Source organism: Pan troglodytes, chromosome 2, assembly GCF_028858775.2.
Source record: "Pan troglodytes isolate AG18354 chromosome 2, NHGRI_mPanTro3-v2.0_pri, whole genome shotgun sequence".
NCBI classification, from domain to species: domain Eukaryota; kingdom Metazoa; phylum Chordata; class Mammalia; order Primates; family Hominidae; genus Pan; species Pan troglodytes.
The window spans coordinates 66,525,753-66,546,487 of record NC_086015.1 but is presented as its reverse complement, the minus strand read 5'-3'; the positions used below and the strand labels follow the sequence as shown (position 1 = coordinate 66,546,487).

The 20,735-nt window shown below is 37.8% G+C and overlaps 1 protein-coding gene across 11 annotated transcripts in view; it reads left to right on the top strand.

Moving 5' to 3' along the window:
* The window catches only part of CADPS (calcium dependent secretion activator), a 475,079-nt gene that overhangs the window by 320,661 nt on the left and 133,683 nt on the right, over window positions 1-20,735 (top strand). For all 11 annotated transcript variants that reach the window (XM_009445771.4, XM_054682049.2, XM_009445769.4 and 8 more), the window contains exons 11-13: window positions 1,377-1,589; window positions 14,896-15,032; window positions 18,422-18,609. In XM_009445771.4, the coding sequence (XP_009444046.2) occupies window positions 1,377-1,589; window positions 14,896-15,032; window positions 18,422-18,609 (538 nt within the window). The remainder of the gene's footprint in view (window positions 1-1,376; window positions 1,590-14,895; window positions 15,033-18,421; window positions 18,610-20,735) is intronic.

Genomic DNA, 20,735 nt, shown 5'->3' with positions numbered 1-20,735 from the left:
GAATGAGGATGGAGGCAGACAGGTCAGATAGGAGGCTATTAAAATAATCCAGGGATGATCCTGGCTACATTTAGGATGGCCGCAACTGGAGATGGAAGAAGTGATCAAATTCTGGTAATGTCCTAACGGTGGAACCATCAGAATTTCATGATTCATTGGAAGTGGGTAGTGAAAGAAAGCAAAGAGTCAGAATTGACCCCAAGACTGGGGACTTGAGTGGCAAGAGAGATGGGCTCAGCTTTGCTGAGGAGGTCAGGGAGAAAGACCAGGAGTTCATTGTTGGGTTTCACAAGCTTGGGATGTCTATCAGATATCCCTGGGGAAAAGTCAAGAAAGATATTCAAGTCTGGAGTCCAGGGGAGAGGTCCAGGTTGGAGAGAGAAGTGTGAAGGCCATCAGCATACTCATGGTACTTAAAGGCTGGTTGGCATCACCATGAGAGAGGGTGTAGCTAAGGAAGAGAAGAAGGGCAAGGACAGAAGCCCAGGGCATGCCAGCATTTAAAAATCAGGAAGAGGAGGAGGAGGAGCCACCAGACAAGACTAAGGAGCAGCAGCCAGGATGGTAGGAGGAAAGTCAGGGTTTCCTCCTGAAAGCTAAGTAAAGAAAGCATCTTGAAGAGAAGGGAGTGCAAATGCTGCTGATAGGTGGGTGGGCCCAATAAAATGAGGACTTTTAATCAGTCATTGGATTCAGCAATGTGGAGGTCACTGGTTATTCAGCAATTTGTCCACTGAAACCTGGACGAGTTTCAGTGGGGCAGCAGCCTGATTGGAGGGGTTGTAAGGCAGAAAAGGAGGGGAGAGACCCTTGCTACTCAACATGTGGTCCTCACACCAGCGCCATCTGAATCATCTGGGAGCTTGTTAGAAATGCTGCACCTCAAGCTCTGTTCCGGACGTACTGAATCAGAAGCTGCATTTTAACAAGATGCCCAGGGGGTTCGTATGGGTACTAAAATTGGAAAAGCCTTGGTAGAGATTTCCCTTTCGTTGTAAAGAGAAGAACAATAGGACAGTAGCTGAAGGGAGAGATGTGGTAAAGAGAGGTTTTTGTTGTTGTTTTGTTTGTGTTTAAAGATGAGGGAGAAAATAGTATGTTTATAGGCAGATGTTTATCCCCCAAGCAGGCAGCCTGCTTGGCAGTTCTATCCCCAGCAGGACACAAAAAGATAAGATCCAGGCTCAGAAATACTTCTTCAACATCACGGTCCCACTCTGTGGACAAGTGAATCTCAGACTTCCCATCCTAAGTTAATCACTACCCCCCTCTTCTGTCCCAAGGAAAAGCAGCAGAAACTGCTTTTTCAAAGGCTGAGTCCAGTTGAGAACATCACAGCTCAGCTTAGTAGAAGTTGTTACTCCCTTTTCTTCCAGGTTTGGAGGGTGGCCGAGCCTTCTTCAATGCTGTCAAGGAGGGAGACACCGTGATATTTGCCAGTGACGATGAACAAGACCGCATCCTGTGGGTCCAGGCCATGTATCGGGCCACGGGGCAGTCACACAAGCCTGTGCCCCCGACCCAAGTCCAGAAACTCAACGCCAAGGGAGGAAATGTACCTCAGCTGGATGCCCCTATCTCTCAATTTTGTAAGTAAATATGCCGTTTTACAAAAATAGCTCTGTAGAGTAAAGTAAACCTTCCAAAGTTGAATTAGAAAACCTAGTTGCTTTTATACTTAAAATTTATAAAATCATGTTTGCTGAAAACATATAGTGAATTCAGGGGGAAAGTTGGGACAAATGTTAGATGAAAGTAATTTTAAAGTGCAATACTTGACCTTCTCCCACAAGCACTAAATGAAGGAAAGTGTATTTTAGGTGGATTTTTATCTCTGTTTTGGTGAGAGTACAGAATTCACAGCCAAACATGTATTTGTTTGAGTCCTTCAAATATAGTAGATTATGTATGTCCTTGCTTCATTTCTTCCTATTAAAAGTAATTTAAAAATAGGGTTGATTTGAAATCAACTTAAATCTGCAATTTAGAACCATTTAAAAATAAATGATGACATTATCACATGCAGCGAAAAAAAAAAAAAAAAAAAAACACAAAACATGGTACCTAAAATCCCATTCCGAGCTAAAATACCGAAGACCCAAAAATGAAACTGTCTCCTTAAACAGCCCCAGTTCATATTCGAGTTTTTTCTCCTCTTACCTCTGCATACATTTAATTTCTTGCCCCTTTTCCATGTCTTCTTGCTACCTAAAATGGCTTTTATCTATCAATACTTCTGATACACAGGGTGAGGTGAAAGCCAGTACATGTTTGGAAATATTTATTAAAACAAAGAAAATGGAGAAATAAAGTAATTCATTTTCGTTCCAAACATTCATTCTAAATAGAGTCTTTTGCTTTACCCTGAATATCAAGTCAATCAGAGATAACACAGGTACAAGTCATTTTTAGCAATAATCATGATGATTTATTACTTTAGTATGGAACTCACTGATTCATTCTAGGTCATTGAGCAACTGTCTAGAAATAAGACATGCTAATGAGAAGGACAGACAAGGTACCAGCTCTTATAATACCTGCATCCCAATGGGGAAGCCTAGATAGTAAACAAGTGAACAGATAAATAAGAGAGCTTCAGACACTGGTAAATACCATGAAGAATGTCATTTAGTGGTGACCGAGTGAGAAGGAGAGACATTAGACAAACAAAGAAGCTTTCCCTGAGTTGAGGTTCAAAGGATAGGTAGTCAGCCCCACAGATATTTGAGGAAAGAGAATTGCAGCTGAAGGAAAACAAATGCAAATGCAGAGACTTAACCTCTAACACAGTGCTTACATGATCTCTCCTCTGTTGCTCTTAAACAGAATATGGATGTGGGTGGAATAATTTTGCAGCTGTAACTACTAAATAGAGGTAAACTTGTATTTCGGTGAATTCTACTGCCATGTCCATTTCTGTCCAACAAGACTATATTCTTACACCTTGCAACACCCTTGTTGATCAGGAAATACAACTTCTTTTGGATCACAAATTCTGTCTATCAGATGCTCCCAGGAATTCCTGTCCAGTACTGATGGTGATGCATGCCCTTGTGGAACAGTGTAAATAATCATATAATGGCTGTGAGTTTCCACACAGAAAATCATGAAAGAATAAGAAAGAGATTGCCCACACCTACCACCAAGTTCTCCACTCTTGTATTCTCTAACATCTTCCTGCACTTAGGTTTACTTGAGAGCAGTAAAGAGAGTAATAGTTATTAGTCAAGATAAATCATACCCAGTATTTGTTTAATTGTTGTGTTTTTTTTTTTAAGTATGACAAAAATCCCTCCTTTCACCTTGGGCAACATGCTCCTTTGTAATTCATTTGGAAACAACACATCCTATCGTAACCTCTTGAAAAGAAGTTACCCCTGTATCAGAAAAAAATTCTAACTATAATCACCATTCAAATCAACCTCATAAAGCATGTATCTCAGGTGATATTTGGAAAATACTGGTCTTATTTCCAAATAATCTTCATTTCTTCTAAAGTCATTTCACCTTACATTCAGTGTCTCTGTTCTATCATCTGCCCAGATGAAGAAACTGCTACATAGTTTGCTATTGACCCCACTTTTTCCTCACTAGTATAAGGTGAAGGACATTCAGGAGTAAAATTAGAGACAAGAAACCGATTAAAAAAGAAAACCTGTGATGGAAGCTGCTGAAGAAGAGATGTCTCTTCATGGAAATGCATGGGGGCTCTTGATTTAGATTTCTGTCTGTGGATAGGATTCATTTCGTTGTGAAATTAGAACACTAGTTGTTAGGCATCAGCAGAAAGACTCAATTGAATACACACAGCTTGATGTGTATCACTACTCTAGTTGAAATAAGGAACTTTTGTTAAATGGAGCATCCAAAGCAAACTCCTAAGAGTTAGAATTTGGGGGGGGGGGTAAATGATATCATCCCTAGGGAATATGTAAAGTAGGCTGAGAAATGAGTGAGAAAACCAGATCATGCATGCCATTGGGATTTATCAGTACCTAGTGGTAGATCTACCTTCTTCTGTACTGTCTCCTTTATTACTGCCTAGGAATGGGAGTTCTTCAGAGAGCATGAGGCCCTGCTACATCTACCAGGTTCTAAAAGAACAAGACACTACAATCAGCTATGGAGACTGTGTAATACAGGAAACACCTTGCACATACACAAAAATATGAATGGCACCCATTGAGTTCTGCAGTGCCCAATCTGCACAACTGTACACAGTGGCCATGTAATAAATGGCAGCCCTTACCCAGAACTTCAGTCTAATAGTGTGGATCCCAGCCGTCCCATGGTTACTTTATTATCCCTGCAACAGAGCTTCAACACTGCTCCAAATTCTATCTGTTGCTAGTTTAAGCACTTAATAAAAACTGCAGCCAGAGTACCAGCCAGTGTGGCTTCTGTTCCTATAATTTACAAGCCATCAGAGACAACCAGTTAGGATTTAATCAACCCAACCTTTATGCCTGAGCATCTACAAAAAGATCAAGAAAGGAACCAGGAATTTTACATTCCATGGTATCATTGGGTAGTTATGCACAGCAACCAAAAGAGAAAAAAGTGTCTAGATATGAGGGAATACAGTCTTCCCTCAGTATCCATGGGAAATTGGTTCCAGGACCCCCTGCAGATACCAAAATCCATGAATTTTCAAATCCCCTTTATAAAATGGCATGGTATTTTCATATAAATTATAAACATCCTCCCATGTAATTTGAAACATCTCTAGATTACTTATAATACTGGATATAATGCAAATGCTCTGTAAATAGTTATTACACTGTATTGTTCAGGGAATAATGACCAAAAAAAGGTCTGTACATGTTCAGTATGGATGTAATTTTTTTCTGAATATTTTCAATCCACCGCTGGTTGAATCCATGGATGCAGAACCCATGGATACTGAAGAGCTGACTGCATAATTGTTAGTGGAGTAAGCCACAGAATGGTGGTTAGTTCATAATTACTTCACAGCTGCTGTAATTTGTAAAATTCGAACCGTCAGTACTGAATAGATCAAGCCTTACACATGAGTAACTCAGTCAAACCCACAGTGTTGATTCATACTTACCGTGACCAAGTCATCTTAGTTTGCCCAGGACGTCTCTCCTTTTAGCACTGAAAATCCTGTGTCCCAGGAAACGCTTCAATCCTGAGCAAAGTAGGACGGATTGGTCACCAGGTACTACCACGCAAGAAAGATGAAAAACAGTCATAACATAGTTGTAAAGAACAAATTTTCATTCTTCACTTACATTTGGTTGCCAATCTATACACTGATTTATTTTAATCAAGTCACATCACAAAAATTAAGTCAATCACAGATTCTCTAGCTAACAAAAAATGTAAAAAAAAAAAAAAAAAAAAAATCAAGTATTGCATTTTAAAAAGGTTTCCTTGACTTCCAAAAAGGTAAGGGTTGTTGTTAAGTACTTAACTCTGCACACATCTCATTAAATCTTGTTTTTGAATATTTGTTCAAAGTACTTGCCATTCTTGCTAGTGAATAATTTTTAAGAACAACAATCTTTCAGTGACTTAACTCTATAATCGCTTTATTAGTATTTACAAGACAAAAGGAAGCTACGTAGAAATGGAAAAATACATAGAGAAGGGAAGCAATATAGAAATATTTTTGGGGTAGAGAAAAAGAAACACTCCAGTCTTGTCATGTCACTGTCTGTTTAAGGGAAACTTAAGAATGGACCATTTTTATAGTTTGGAAAACTTGGGAGTAATTGTGAGTTTATTTGGGTCTTTCTAAATTCAGTTTAACAGTTTTTATTTTTTGCAATTTCAAAAGCTCAATTTTAAAATGAAAAGACACTTCGAGAAGAGTGGAGTGGGGTATTTATGTGGAATTGTAAAAACTGAAAAAAATAGATCCTGCTATTCATTAGTTTGTGTGTGACTCTACAGAGATTTTTGGGAGGGTTTCACCAACCTTTAAAACTTTTTTGTTCTTTTGTAGTTTTTTTGTGTGTGTCATTGTTGATTTAATTTTTTTCTTTTTTGTTAAAATTTAACAAAATTAAGTCAGTACCTCGCTATACAACGTTTTTAAACAAATTCTTGCAATTCTCCGATTTTTAAGGCCAATGCTGCTTACCTTGGAAATGATGTCAATCTGTAGCTGAGTGTTCCACGATTTATTATGCTGAGTGGCCTCTCATTGAGATACCTTATCCCCTGTCCATTATGTGTTAGTGGAACAGTAAAAATTAGTACCTCAATTCTCATTTGGATTAGGGTGGGGTGGGGGAAGAGGGTATTTTAAGCTTTGACATTTGGTCAATGGTTATTTAATATATCACTTGCAATGAGTCATTTTAATGTCTGTTTCTCAACTAATAACTGTTAATCACATCATAGAACCCCAAAGCTGGGTATTTTTGAGAACTGTTCTATTTTTGCTACCACCTGAACGTCTTCAACAGTTAGGGGGATTTGGGTTACTGTTGGTTTGGGGGAGGTTGATTTTGTTTTTTGTTTTGTTTTGTTTAAGTTTTCTTGTTCAATCTTTGCTCGAACCCAAGAACTTAGGCTGCTAGGTTAGAACTCCTGTCTGCTTTCCTGAGCCTTGTTGCTAGTCTTTATGTTATTCTGGTTTGTTCCTTCTTACCCTGCTAACTTCTAGCTGGACTGAAGGGTAAGTGCTCCCCTATAGCTAGCACAGCTCAGATAATCAGATTAGATTATCTGACACCTGCAATGTGCTTCCCTCCCCCTTAAATCTTCCTCATGTCTAGAATTTGTAGTACAACTTTTCATGTTATTTTCCTGACCTTAGGTTTGAAATGTAAGCTTCCATACTGAAACTAGGATGCATGTGATGTGTGCATAATTGCCTCCTCTCCTTGGCTTTCATATTGGCATCAAATGATCCTCTGAGTAAAGCCAACCATTAACGTCTAATTTTTTTTCATTCCAAGAATATTAATTAACATCACAACAAAATGGCAAATAATGCCTTTGTTTCATGTAATTCACAGCTACCTGACTGCTTAATGCCTGAAAACAGATCATTTTGCACTCTGATAATGTGCTGTTGTTGTTGTTGTTGTTTTTCCTTTCCCATTCCAAAGATTCGAATGGTCAGAGTACCAATGGTGTGGTAACCATGGATACCTTAAAAAATAAGTGGGGTAGGAAACCCAGAGTTGTTAACTGAGCAAGACTAGAAGAAATTGCAAAATACAATTAAGAAAGCAAATGTATTATTTGAACACTAAAGAGTTCATTCTACCTGGCTTAAGGGTGTGCTCTAATGTAAGACCCAATAGAGGATTAATTTTGAAAAGAGAGCTACAATACATGGAACTAGCACACACAAAAACAGGAAATTAAGGACAAGACTGAATCCATGTCACTCATTTACAAATGCTTTGGATTCACAGTCTTACAATGCCAAGGAGGGTTTTAACCTCTGGTATCAAATGTCATTCTGCTACTCCCCCAAGAACAATGACAACAATAACTTTTTTGACATCATTTGTATTTGTATTAATTTTTCTAAAAATACCCATGTAAGAGAAAAAGGAAACATTAAAACTTTAGAAAAATATTTCTCTTAACTATTTGAGTTATTAATAAAAAAGAACACACACTTCCTTAATTTATATAGGAAAAAACTATCAACCAAAAATGTGTTGAGGAAAGACTTGACGTTAGACGGAGTTAGAAAAATTGGTCAAGAGAGCAGGCAACTATGTATTTGAGTATTCTGAATGCTAATTTAGAAGAACTAGGTCATATCATTTCTCCTGACCATTTAATGATAGTCTTTTCTTCAATGTTTTTTTTGTTTCCTTCTTTAATTTGCTTTTTCCTCCCTTTCTTTCTTTTTTCTTTTATTTTGCATAAATGTACCCCTGGCTAGCAGACAGACGTTTTTCACCACTTCAAGCAGATACTTAATTTAACTTTACTTTTCTTGAATGTCTGATGAGGCATTTTAAAAGGCTTATCATAGAATGTAAACTTAGTGGGAATTTAGGATTTTGCTATACTTTTTTTAAAGAATGAAAGAAAGGATGGATGAATAGTTGACTGAATGAATTCTGTTCTAAACAAGTTTACATGTATTTGCACAACAACGCATTGCTATCCTAGTAGATTTTTAAACAATTGTTTGCCTTAATTCCTTTCTGTAGTTTTATCTCATAAAATTTTGCTATATCTTCTTATATTGTCAACTTGCAGTTGCTACGTTGCAGGAATGCAATATCAAATAATTAATTCAATATTAACATAATTTGTGTGACCCAAAACCATACTGTAAATCATGTCCCTTTTCACTGTAAAAGTAAATCACTTTGTAAAAGAATATGTTCCCACAATCAGGTCTAAAATTTTCCAAACACCATGATTTGATCTAAACAGACCATGTTAAATGAAGGTTTACCTCACTGTTAACTACGTAAGACATATTTAACATATTATTCACTAGTTAATTGAGTATTTTCATGCCATATAGTGAGTTATAGTAAGATTATTAATCAGGTATAGAAAATTTATTTTTGCTCATGTTGGAGTGAGTATAAAAAACATCGAGTACTCTGTAAGTTAATATAACTACAGCAGGAGAAAACTAAAATCATTTATTTATTTTGCTTGAGATCTTTGACAAAATCTCTGTTATGATTTTTACTCAAAGCAATTGTCTGACAAATAATTATAGAAATTAACATTGAAATAAACATCACACACTTATCCTTTTGGGGGTATTGCCATAGTAGTTTTAAATTCAAGATTTCTGCATGATGCAATGTGAGCCTTGAGAGCTTCCAAAGAAGCCATCCTCTTTTGGCCATTCATATTACCCCAGTTTAGCTAAAGGGACCACGAAGCAATTAAGTTGTTTCTCAATTAAGTGGTCCATTTGTGCCTCTGGGCAGCAGGCATGTGAGGACCAGTCTTTTGCTTGCTGTGCAGAGCTCAGGCAGGGCACAACATCCCCTGGTTACTTGACTATTCCAAGGAAAGCTCTTCTAGAAAAATCCATAAACAACCAGCTGCCATCAATCATTGTCATTTCTTTATTTCATGTCTTCTGATGAGGCTGACTACTGTCATTGTTCGTTATTGTCCAAACCATACATTCACTCTTGTACTGTCAAGCAGATATGACAAGCACACATTTTCCGTATAAGAGAAATACAAAGTCACCTTTTAATTTGCAGTTTGGGTTCACAGATGACTTTAGAGTTGCATTAGCTATTCTCTTGCCTCTAGCATCCATCAGGAGTAGCAACAGCCATAACTGTGCTCTAAATTCCAATGTTAAAACAGCTACCTCTAGCTTATTACAAAAGGGATTCATGAGAGAGAAGAGCCTCTTTCAGACAATTTGTTAGTAATATAATCATAATTATTTTCAACAGTGAATTTTTCACTAGCCCAGAAAAATTTCCAAAATGTAATATTACAGAATAAAAAGGTAGATTTGACCTTTTATCTTCAATCCCTAAGCTGTTAGTATAATAGGAAAATTTCAATAAAATAAAAATTTGAAAACTACATTATTCTTCCAGGAAAATTACATTTATTTGCTAGACATTATTGCAAGTCTATCTAAAAATATATATGTTAGAAACAAGATCATATAAGTGTGCTTGATACTGAGATAATAGACCATGAAAAATAGTATATGGTTTTCATTTGTGAGGGAGGAAAAAAGGAAAAGACTATCAAACATGAAATGAACCCAAATATCATGATCAAAGAACAACATAGATGACAGAGTAGTCAATTAGGGACCATACCACTTGAATTTTAATAAAGTAGATTAAATGAGATGAGATTATAAAACCCACATAATAGTATCACTTTAGGAACCAGTGTTTTCCCAACATTCCTTAAATGTCAAGCCAAAATTACTTCCAAGCAAACTTGGGGCAAGGTTTAGACTAGTTTCCGCTTGAAAGTGCACCTGCTCTCCGTAAGTCTGTATGTTCATCAACCTGCATCTATGTCATAGAAACCATTGACAGTGCTTGAAATTTCTTAATGTCAGTACCAATAGCAGCGTTATCCATCCAAGCTTAGTTTGAAGTCAGTCTCCTATGCCCATGTCATAAAGGACTGAAAAATCCTTATGTAATTAAACCCCCGAAGTGAAACAGGTAGCAATGTTTGCAAGGTGTGTTGAATTATGCCCTAGCTGCAGAGCCTATCAAATCATATAGCTCACTCTCAGTACATCAGTACATCTGGAGCCCTTGAAGACCAAGCAGGACTTAGGAACTACTTCCTAAGACTAGGTCTGACAAAGGTAAAGATGATTGAAATTGGTTCTTAAAATGTCAATCGTTGATTTCTAGAAAAATACGGTTAATGAAAAAGAGCATTAGGATGCATCTCCCAAAGCAAGAGATCATCCAAACATCACTGGGGTTTTAAGCGCCACTTTACCCTCCTAATTCCTTTTTGCTTAACCCGATGTTCAAATTCATTTTCATTCTCTTGACACATGCCAAATATTGGCAAAGGAAGTGATCCCAGAATGTCCTGAATTCAGGAATTGACTCTTTCATACTGCTTGCTCTGGGCTGTTTTCCCTCTGCTAATGTCAACATTGGAGTTTTCTTTTTCTTTAATCAACCAATTCCAACTGTTTGTACAGGGAAAAAATGGAGTTGCAAGGAGCTTTTTTTTTTTATGTTTGACACTGTGGAAGAACAGACCGGGACAGTGCAAGAATGACTGTATGGTGTTGCTTGGGAAGCGCCCACAAGTTCTTTGAAACAGAATTTGGAACAGCTGGACCACTGCAGTGTTTTATTTTAAAATAGACAACATATGTAATGCATATGGTCCTAGACATGTATGGAGACACAGGCAGACAATCTGAATGGTATCCAAAGACACCTGCACCTAGAATTCTGTTTCCTTCTATAAGATTTTTTTCCCCTAAGAGCACATGTTCCTACTTTTGGATTTGCAAGATACCATCTGAATCCCCATGTGTGTGACTCCTTAATAAAGTCAATGAGAAGTTTACTGGGATGAAGGTGTCAGAGTAAGCCAGTTAATAACCCCTCCTGAGGACCTGGCTCCTCTAAGAGCTGGCAGGGGAAATAACAGATTAGAAACTTGCCGTCACAGAACATGTTATCTACCAAGGGATTCAATTTTATGTATGTGTCTTGACCACAGAGAAATTGGAAAATAACCCAATGAAAACACAGAAACAGGACATAGGAATTGGTTATGCAGGGGCAGAAAAGAAAAATAAAGCAGAGAGATAGAGAAGGACTCCCAGCTTCCTAGAAATGATAAGGTTTAAGAAGCAAAGAAGGAATAGAACATTAGCTATAAATGCAGAGACATCCTTGGCTCACTAACTACTTGAAGCAAACTGGCTTTTCAAACACTAAAGATCCTGTTTGTTTACTCCTAGCTAATGTTTATTGAGCCCTTAATATATGCCAGGGCCCTAGGTACTTTCCAGGTACTTCTTTTCAGATCCTCTCAACAGTCCTCTGAGGGTGGACTTGAATTTAACTTCATTTTACAAATGAGGCCAAGGAGGCCCAGAGGCATTAAGCAACCTGCCTCATATCATATACCTAGTGGTGGCAGAGCTAGTCTCAAATCTAGTGTTTGTGACCTGCCTATGCCCAGCCACTTAACCACTTGCTATGCTAGCTCCCATTAAATAAGCCGTTTCCAATCAATGTAGTATATAAATATTCCATAAAATCAAGAAAGAAAAATATTTGTTAATAGAGTGAGCTTCTGTATTTATTCTGAGAAGATAAACTTATGATTTTAACAAATATGTGCTTAGTGCCTACTCTGTGCCAGGTACTATTCTAGGGCTGGGAATGTGGCACAAACAAAAAATACCGAAACCCCTGCTTGGATGAGCTTAAACATCAGATTTTTTTCATTAGCACCTTGAAACAGCACTCCTGGCTTACTCCTCCTTCTTTTTTTTTTTTTTTTAATAACATAATAAGCTCAGTAAATATAATAAGCTCAATGAAACTCAAAGATTTTGTGGGAGCCAGCCACCCTTGTAAGCGCTCTTGAGTTGTTGGAACCATTAGAATAATGAGCCCAATTTTGAGTAGATGATAATTTGGGGCAAGTAAAATCCAGAGGCTGCTCGCTTTACTTGCTGGAAATTCCCACTGCATTAAGCTCCATTCCACACATAGTGCGCAAGGGATCTTAAGGATCATTAAATTACAGCCTATAACGGCAGGAAGGGAACTGAAAATTCAGCTCCTCTTACACAGAAGGCAAGTGATGCTCAGAGAGATAAACAATTCAGCCAGCATCCTACAGTTTTTTAAAAACAGAGCTCAACCTAAAATCTAGACCTCCTAGATCCAGTCCTAGGCTCATGCTACAAGTGGCTGGAGAGAAAGAAGAAAGAAAGGAAGAAGGGAAAAGGAAGTTTTATTTTGACAAGGTTACTTTTTGAAAATGAAAGCAGGCTGATTTTAGGCTTTTCTGTAAGCTTGCTTTAAAACGTTAGTAAAAAATGAAATTGTTCTTTAGACTTCGACTAGAATTAGCACCACAAAGCTGCATTCATTGAGCCATCGTGATGGACTGAGGGGTGGGGAGTGGGTCTGAATCCAGGTCTCCGTAAAGGAGCCAAGTCGCCTTTTCAGATCCATTTCCTGAGTGGCCAGCAAAGTGAAATAGGTCATCAGCAAAGTTTTCAAGAGTTTCAACAAACAAACAAAGAGAAAGAGACTTGAAACATGTGCCATATTTTTTTAACAGCTACAAAAGAGCCCCCTTCTCTCTGAGCTAAATGACCAGTTGTACCATCATAATTGAAGGCAATAAAATAGCCAAGCCAAACTGGCAGAGTAAGGCCCCGGCCGGTTTGTCAGCTTGCAGCCTTTTCTGAGAAACCCGAGAGCAAGAAGCTGCTGCTAGCCAAAATGCCTGATCTATCTGTTAAAATTGGGAGGCGAGGGATGGATGAGGCTTTTTATGAGGATGAAACAGCATGAGCAATTCGTGTGTACCCCATGCTTAGTTTTTCCTGAGTTAAATTGATCTGGGACTGACAGGTTGGAGGTGAGAGGGCAGAGTCTATCAAAGGGGATACAGAAATGTCACCTGGATTGCAGGAGTGTCATTATGCCAGGGGAGACTACAGTTGGAGCAGGTTTAAGACACTTGCCTTGGGCCAGAGGAGTCACACACATGCCCTAGAAGCAGCTAGCTTTCCCAGGAGCAACAACTTCCTGGCCATCCTAAGTCAAAGAAGAAATGTAGTTTGGAGACCAAACAACCGAACTGAAAGAAGCCTCCTAGATGAAGCAGCCAACCTCAAGTGGAAAGCACTTTCCTGAGGATAAATCTGAGGCAGTTAATGCAGCAAGGAGGATTCTCTCAGATTCTCTAATATAATTCCTGCACATGTGATATCCTTTCCAAAAGCTGTGTTTTATTATTCTAATGGAGCGATTTGGCTGTTAAAATACACATTCTTCAACTTGCCTTCTGGAAACCGTTGCTTCTGCGAGTCTTGGGCATAAACGACACATCTCGTTCAAACAAGGACCACTTGCTGCTTCTATGAAAAATGACAACTTTTTTTTAAAAAGTCAAACAATAAGGAGGTATAAATCTGACAATACCATGGATTTAGGTTTGAATGATTTATTAATACAGTATCAATAATAATAGGAGAAATCATCATCTGGAAGTGACACTGCTAACCATAACCCAAGCTTACAGCCATACCCCAAGCATGGGAGAGGAAAAAAAACAAGCTGCCTGGGACTGAGGCCACACATGAAAATGTTATCCAAACTACTCCCAAGTCAGAAATCGATTTTTCCCGTGTCCTGACAGCATTGCTAGTTCCTGGCAGGTCCCCGTATTCCAGTAGAATGTTTCATGCAAAAGGATGAATAAAATCTTTTGCTCGATTTGATAGAAGATTCTTTTTCTCCATAGTCTGCGTATCAGGAGAGTCAGTAAAGATGAGGTGGAGTGAGCCAATTTCTTTAATGGAGAGCACCTTCATTTCTACCTCTTTAGGATTTGCCTGGACACACACGAGTTGAATTCTCTGAGTTATTTTGCCTGTTGAGTATAGCGTATTTTAGTTACACATGTTGAGATTAATTAGTTAGCCCTTAGGAGGTTTTGCCTACAGCCTTCACCCCGTAAGGAAAAGTGTGAATACATTGAGACTATTAATTCACAATAAATGGCAGATCATAGCCCTTGCTGAGTAAATTTGTTTGTCTCTTTCCTAAGCTTTGCTAACTGAGTAAGCACACTATAAGGAAATGTCCTTGATTTTCACAAACTAAATTCCCATTTAACTTAATCTCCAGGTTTCAATGAAAATCGTTTTTTTTATTTTTAATTTTGCAGGGTGGGGACTCAAACCTTTTATGAAACCAAATTGGCAATGGGGATTTGGGAGAAGACGATATAAATATTGTCACTTTGCTGAAAATCAGCATAACCCTTTTTCCAGATAATCCCAGTAATTGCAGAGAAATTGCTGTAGACATAACCACTGGAATGGCAGAATCTATTAAAAACCAGCAAAGCTAAACAGGCTATCTTAAGCAAAGATCCGATCTGCTTTCAGTGTTTGGTGAAATGCAGGCGAAGTTACGGTCTTATGCTTAGTTTTTAAAGAACAACATAAATGCACTGGAAATGTGATCATTTGATAAACATGTTGATGCCAATATATTCTTGCCTAAATGCAATAAACTCACCAGTAAGTGATGCAAGTTGACAATGGGACGTAAAAAGAATATCTTGGGGATGTTGGTGGGAGGCAACGGGGAAACAGCTAACGTTCATAATGTCTAGTGAATTCCTGTGTATTTGAAATGTCAAAGAAAATGTGATGTGTTTCTCTAAATTGTGTCTCTCTCTACATGTATAAATGAACAGACGCAGATAGAGCTCAAAAACATGGCATGGATGAATTTATCTCTTCCAACCCCTGTAACTTTGACCACGCTTCCCTCTTTGAGATGGTACAACGCCTTACTTTGGATCACAGACTTAATGATTCCTATTCTTGCCTGGCAAGTATATTCTTTGGTCTACAGCAATTTAAACATAACATTTTTTTTCATTTAAATATTTCTCTACCTTTATGTCAGAAGCTCTTTTCTCCATTACAGAATCCCTTTAACAATTATAAATGTGTTCCCGATTTCCTGGGTTGAGATAGTTTTACTTACCAAAGAAACAAGACTGAGCGGGAGGAAGTTATCAGTAGAAACAGATCCAATTCCCCAGCTTCCCTATCTTAGCTTCCCCCTTTTCAGCTGCTACATGAGAAATATTCCCAAGAGGGTAATCGAGTTTGGCACCTGCTTGTGGAGAACTTGTAAAAATTGCCTCAGTAGCTTAGAGTTTAAGATGCCCTTCCCTCCCCATCCCAGATCTGGTAATCCTATCTCATTACATGAATGTATTCTCTTTGTGTATTTTCTTAAAGGTTAAAATGATTTGTAAATAAACTTTATTTTTCATAAGCTAAATTGATTTGGGTTTGTTTGTTTGTTTGGATGGCTTTTTTTTTTCTTCACAATATTCACAGCATTTTTTCACCCTTTCAGGGAATTTTTTATGGTGCTTTAGTTATTTGGAAATTCAGCTATCTATCCAGCAGGAGTATCAATATTTCCTGAAATCCTATTTTAAAGCTAGATTTAAATGATTTAAATTCAAGGGAGTGCTATTATATCTTTACTGGATTTCTGAAGATACATTTTTGGCTTTAAACTATCAAATTCAAACGCCTAAAAAAAGACCCAATTTACTTCTTCCTCAAGCCATAAATTGTTATTTCATTTCTTAAAAGTAAATGCTATTAATCCCACTTTATAGATAGGAAAGATGAGGGAAAATGATGAAATGTCTTTATATAGAGGAAAATTCTCATCCCTGATTCTAAACACTAAAGTTGAGAAAAATATCTCTATGTAATATTTATACTATATAATAACTAGGGTTAACATATTATTGATACTAATATGTATAATGACAATCTTTCTTTTTTCTAATTTTTATTTTAAATTTCTTTTTTTGTACCAAAAGCCAAGATATAAAAAATTGTAGATAAAATAGTCTTAAAAACAGAAACAGAATTATGTGGAATAATTTATTAATCTGTATCTCATGAAAGATTCATTGATTATCTCAGGTTTAGAATTCCTTCATCAAAAGGATCTGAACTTTGCCAAATTGGAAAGGAACACATCACTTCGACTTAAAAAAAAAAAAAAAAGAAAAAGAAAAAGAAAAAAGCTTACCTTGCATTGCAAGGCAATTTTTCTCAAATGTGTTTTGTACAATTATGTGATTGTTCACATAATTATAAATGGCATTCATTAAACTTGTAAGAATATGCCTCTGTACTTAAATCATTCCCTTTTATATATAATTACTATTCCCTTAAGGAATTTTTTTGAGGTATATTATTTTCAAGACTTTTTCACATTATCATTTTTTAAAACAATTTTCTTTGTTTTGAGATTCACTGTGAAGGAGAGTTTATAAATGCTCTCTAAAAAAATTAAACCAGAAATGAAATATTAAAACTTGCTTTCCATTAATTACTTATAGGCTTAAAATTATGGTCCAGAATCTAAAATTAATTATGAATAGCATAAAATAGCTTCCTTCCCCATTTGTATACCTGTATATATTAGTCATTATTCCAAAATTTCAGAAAATAACAGAAATTAAAAAGGACCTTATCTCCTGCCTCTGTATATTCCATTTTCTCATTATTACAATCTTTTTTTCAGTTAGTTTTGGAGACCGACCAGCAGGGATACATAAATTTTTCTGTGTCTTCGACTGAGTTCCTAATTGATATTTCTTCAACTCTTTTCAAAGCAGCTATTTTGGCATCTACAAAAGACTTGGTGTCATCTGAGTCGTAGAAAATATATTTTAATCTTTCACAGCAGTGTTGTTTCTAAGATTTAGCATTTGGGGTAGCAGATGGAGTGGCAAAGAAGTTGCCTATAGGGGCAGCCCACTGCCTCGACTACTCTCCGCCCTCTGCAGTAACTTATAATTTGAAATAGGAAAGATGCCGTCTTTCGTTGGATGCATCACTGAGCTGCATGTTGTCAATTGAAGATTCCCAGATCCCTAATACAAGATTAGAGTGTTGCAAAGGCCTCTCTCGCTGTACTTCTGTGGCCTCTACCTGCCCCCAAGTCACTTTCTCTTTTTGCCTTTTCTCTCCCAAGATGGAGCCATATTCAAAAGATGACTCAGAGAAGACCCTCAAAGTAAAATTAAGTTTATATTTAAAATAGCCCCAAATTTCCAGCTTAGAAAGTATCACCTAAATTGGTTTATTTCTTGCTTTGAACAGACACTGAAACCAGAAAACACAATTTTATTTCAGGCTCTGCTTAAGGGTGACCTTGAGTGGCAACTCACTTGGCCTTTCTGAGCACCTGTTTTCTTAAGTGCATAATGGGGCTAGCAATTTCCATCCCATCATGCCACCAAACCTGCTCTAATTTGGAGATCTGAATTCCCATTGTCTTGTATAGCAGAGTTTGGACTGGTCCCATAGCAAGCAAATAAATAATAAGAATACAAACAATTACCAGAAGAGAAAATAAAACTCTAAACCAGGACACAAGAAGTTCCTCTCAGTTTAATGGAATTACATCTGATTCACAACTTGAAAACTAAGCCATGCTGTTCTCTTTGGAGAGTTGCGTTATTACCTTCATTTAAAAAATTTAAAAAACACTCTTTCCAAAGTGAAAGGATTTATGAAGTCCTGGCATGTATGTAGATCAACCCTAAAATTTCTTCATGCTCTAGAGTAGAGAAAACAAGAAGACTTGGAATATGACAGAGCTGGATTTGAGTCCTGCCTCTGTTTTGTATTATCTGTGTGAGTCACTTAACGACCAGGATTTCCATTTTCTTGTCTTTAAAATAAACCTTCTCTGTCTACCTTACAGAGTTGCTATAGGGCTCAACTGAAAGTTCTCTGTTAAGTGTAAAGCTCTATATCAATGAAGAGCATTAATGTTATGATTTCCTCTTATCAGTAACCACGACTTTGCCACATCCCCACCCCAATACTCCTTTAACCTGTATGGTTCCGTGTTCAAGCAGTAGGTGAGACACTGTTTCTGGAACCAAGCTGTCTGCTAATCCCCCTCCATCACTCACTAGAAAATTTTATGCCCTTCTTGAACTCAATCTTTCCATCTTTATAACAGGGATAACAGAATGTACCTCATAGGTTCCACTGTGAGGACTAAACCGCAATATGCTGTGCACAGTGGCTGGCACATAATAGGCAATCAAGGAGTGTTAGCTCTGGCTATTTTTCAGTCCCCTTCTCTAGCCACTCCCAACTCTAGCAGCTCTCCAGAAAACAACCTGTATTTAAAAGAAAGTCTCTCCTTTATTCTTTATATAGGGCTGGTTCAGTCCTGGCCAGGTGTTTGTACTAGACGAGTATTGCGCCCGAAATGGAGTCCGGGGGTGTCACCGACATCTCTGCTACCTCAGAGACTTGCTTGAACGGGCAGAAAATGGCGCCATGATCGACCCCACCCTTCTTCACTACAGCTTTGCCTTCTGTGCATCCCATGTCCATGGGAACAGGTAAGTGTGTGTTCGTGTGTCTAGAGGTGATCCTTAAGAAATGGCACTGGCAATGGTTTATGGCTAGTCTTGCTTTTAGGATCTGCCTGTCTTCATTCCTTCGGTGGTATGTGCACACGTACACACACACACACACACACACACAAAGGGCACTAACTTTCTTCTCCTTTCAAGAAACTTAAAATAAATGGCAAGCAGGGCTTCTAGGGCAAGCTCGGAAGTTAGGCCAATCTAGATTCAAATCATAGTTCTTCCATTTACTAGCAATAACCCTGGTTGGTAATTAAGCCCTTTGTGCCACGGTTTTCTCGTCTGTAAAATGGGATGATTGTATACCCCTGGGGTTGTTGAGAGAATGCAAGTACCTATAAAGGGCTCAACATAGTGCCTGAAACATGGCAAAAACAATAAATATTTGCCTTTGTTTTTGTTATTTATTTCATAATTGCTTAATGATTACTTCCTTAGTGTCAGTCACTCTGGTACACATTTAGTATGTGTGGTGAGTAAAAGCCAGACATCAAACAAGGGCAGAGTTACATTCAGATTGATGCTCTGACTCTGAGGAAAGGGAATAAAATTCCATGACAAAATTTAATAAAGAAACATGACTCAGATGGAATGGCAAGATGGCAAGGAGGACCTCCCTGAGGAAGTGATGCTGGAGCTGAGAACTAAAGCGTGTGTAGGAGTTGAGTGGTTCCAGGCAAAAGGAACAGCATGTACAAATGTCCTGCAGAAGGAGGAAGCCAAGTACATTTCCAGAGCTGAAGCAAGCTAGGTGAAGCTGGAAGGCAAAGATGATGATAACACTTTTAATTTAACCGTAGAGCCTGGAAGAACTTTTGAGATCACAGTCTAATCAACCCCCTCATTTTGTAGGTTTTATATACAAGCCCAGAACGTCAAGTCTCCTGACTCTGTACTAAGTACTCTCTTTCTTTAGACCTTGCCCAGCTCCTGGAGGAAAAGATCCATGTTCTGAATAATGCAAAGCAGCAAATAATTTAAGAACATTGCCATTTGGCTCTGGAGACATGGAATAAATTTCCACACTGCCACAGCCAGTTTACTATCTCAATGTATGTAGCCTTGCATTAGTATAAAGACAAGCCTATATTATCCCAAAGCTCCCCAACCAACAGCCAGTGAAGCCACACCCAGGAAACACTAGGTGGCTTCAGAAACCCAGCCTCAGATGCAAAAGTCGCTGCTCTGGAGAAATCCACATGTGGGAGAATCCAGAATTGACTACATTTATTTTAAATCAGAACTGTGTCAGTCGTCTTCATCTTTGCAAGCTATACAACTAAAATCTCTGTAGGATTTTTTCTGTGCTTTTCCTCCTTCTAGCACTGATGTATTTTTACGAAATGCAACTTCAACATTTAGAGCTAGATAACAATAGCATCATAGGTTTGAATATTTAACAGGCAACAAGGTTATCATCACCTCCCATTGTTATGAGGTTTGCTAGCCCAGCACGTGACCTTTTATTTGCATAAAAGATACTCATGAAAACTCTGATACCTGGGGGGTATCTGTGCATAATTCTGCTTTTTATAAATATGTACACTTTGATGACTATCTGTTACAGCCTCTTGGACTGAATTTTTTAAAGAGAGAGAGAGAGAGAAGTTGCATTATATTCTCTGGGTTGTCACACTGTATTCTACATATGTTACTGAATAAGAAAGTGTTATAAAATAATGAAGTGTTTTTGTAAACTCCCTGGTAAACATCATCATGAATTATGATACACATTGTCTGGATTTCATATTGTAAGACTGCCACTTGATTCACAGTTAGGTTTATACATCTTGTCATGGAAACAGTTTTGGATTTCTTATTTTCTTTTCAGTTCTGATTTTCCTTATGCAAGTTTGCATCTTTTTTTCTTATTATTTTAGTTTGAATGCATTTGCGCCTGCTTTTTCATGCACCCTTCTTTTTCTTTCTTTTGTTTGTGCATGTGCGTGTGCTCTTGATTCTCCTATGGCTGGCCACACTCTGTGCATGCCTCATGCGACCACCCCCTCTCCAAAGTCAACAAATGCATGTGTACCTTAGTGGGCTGCCACCAAATACAGACCCTGAAGGGAGCAAAACTCCCTCCCCACCTGAAC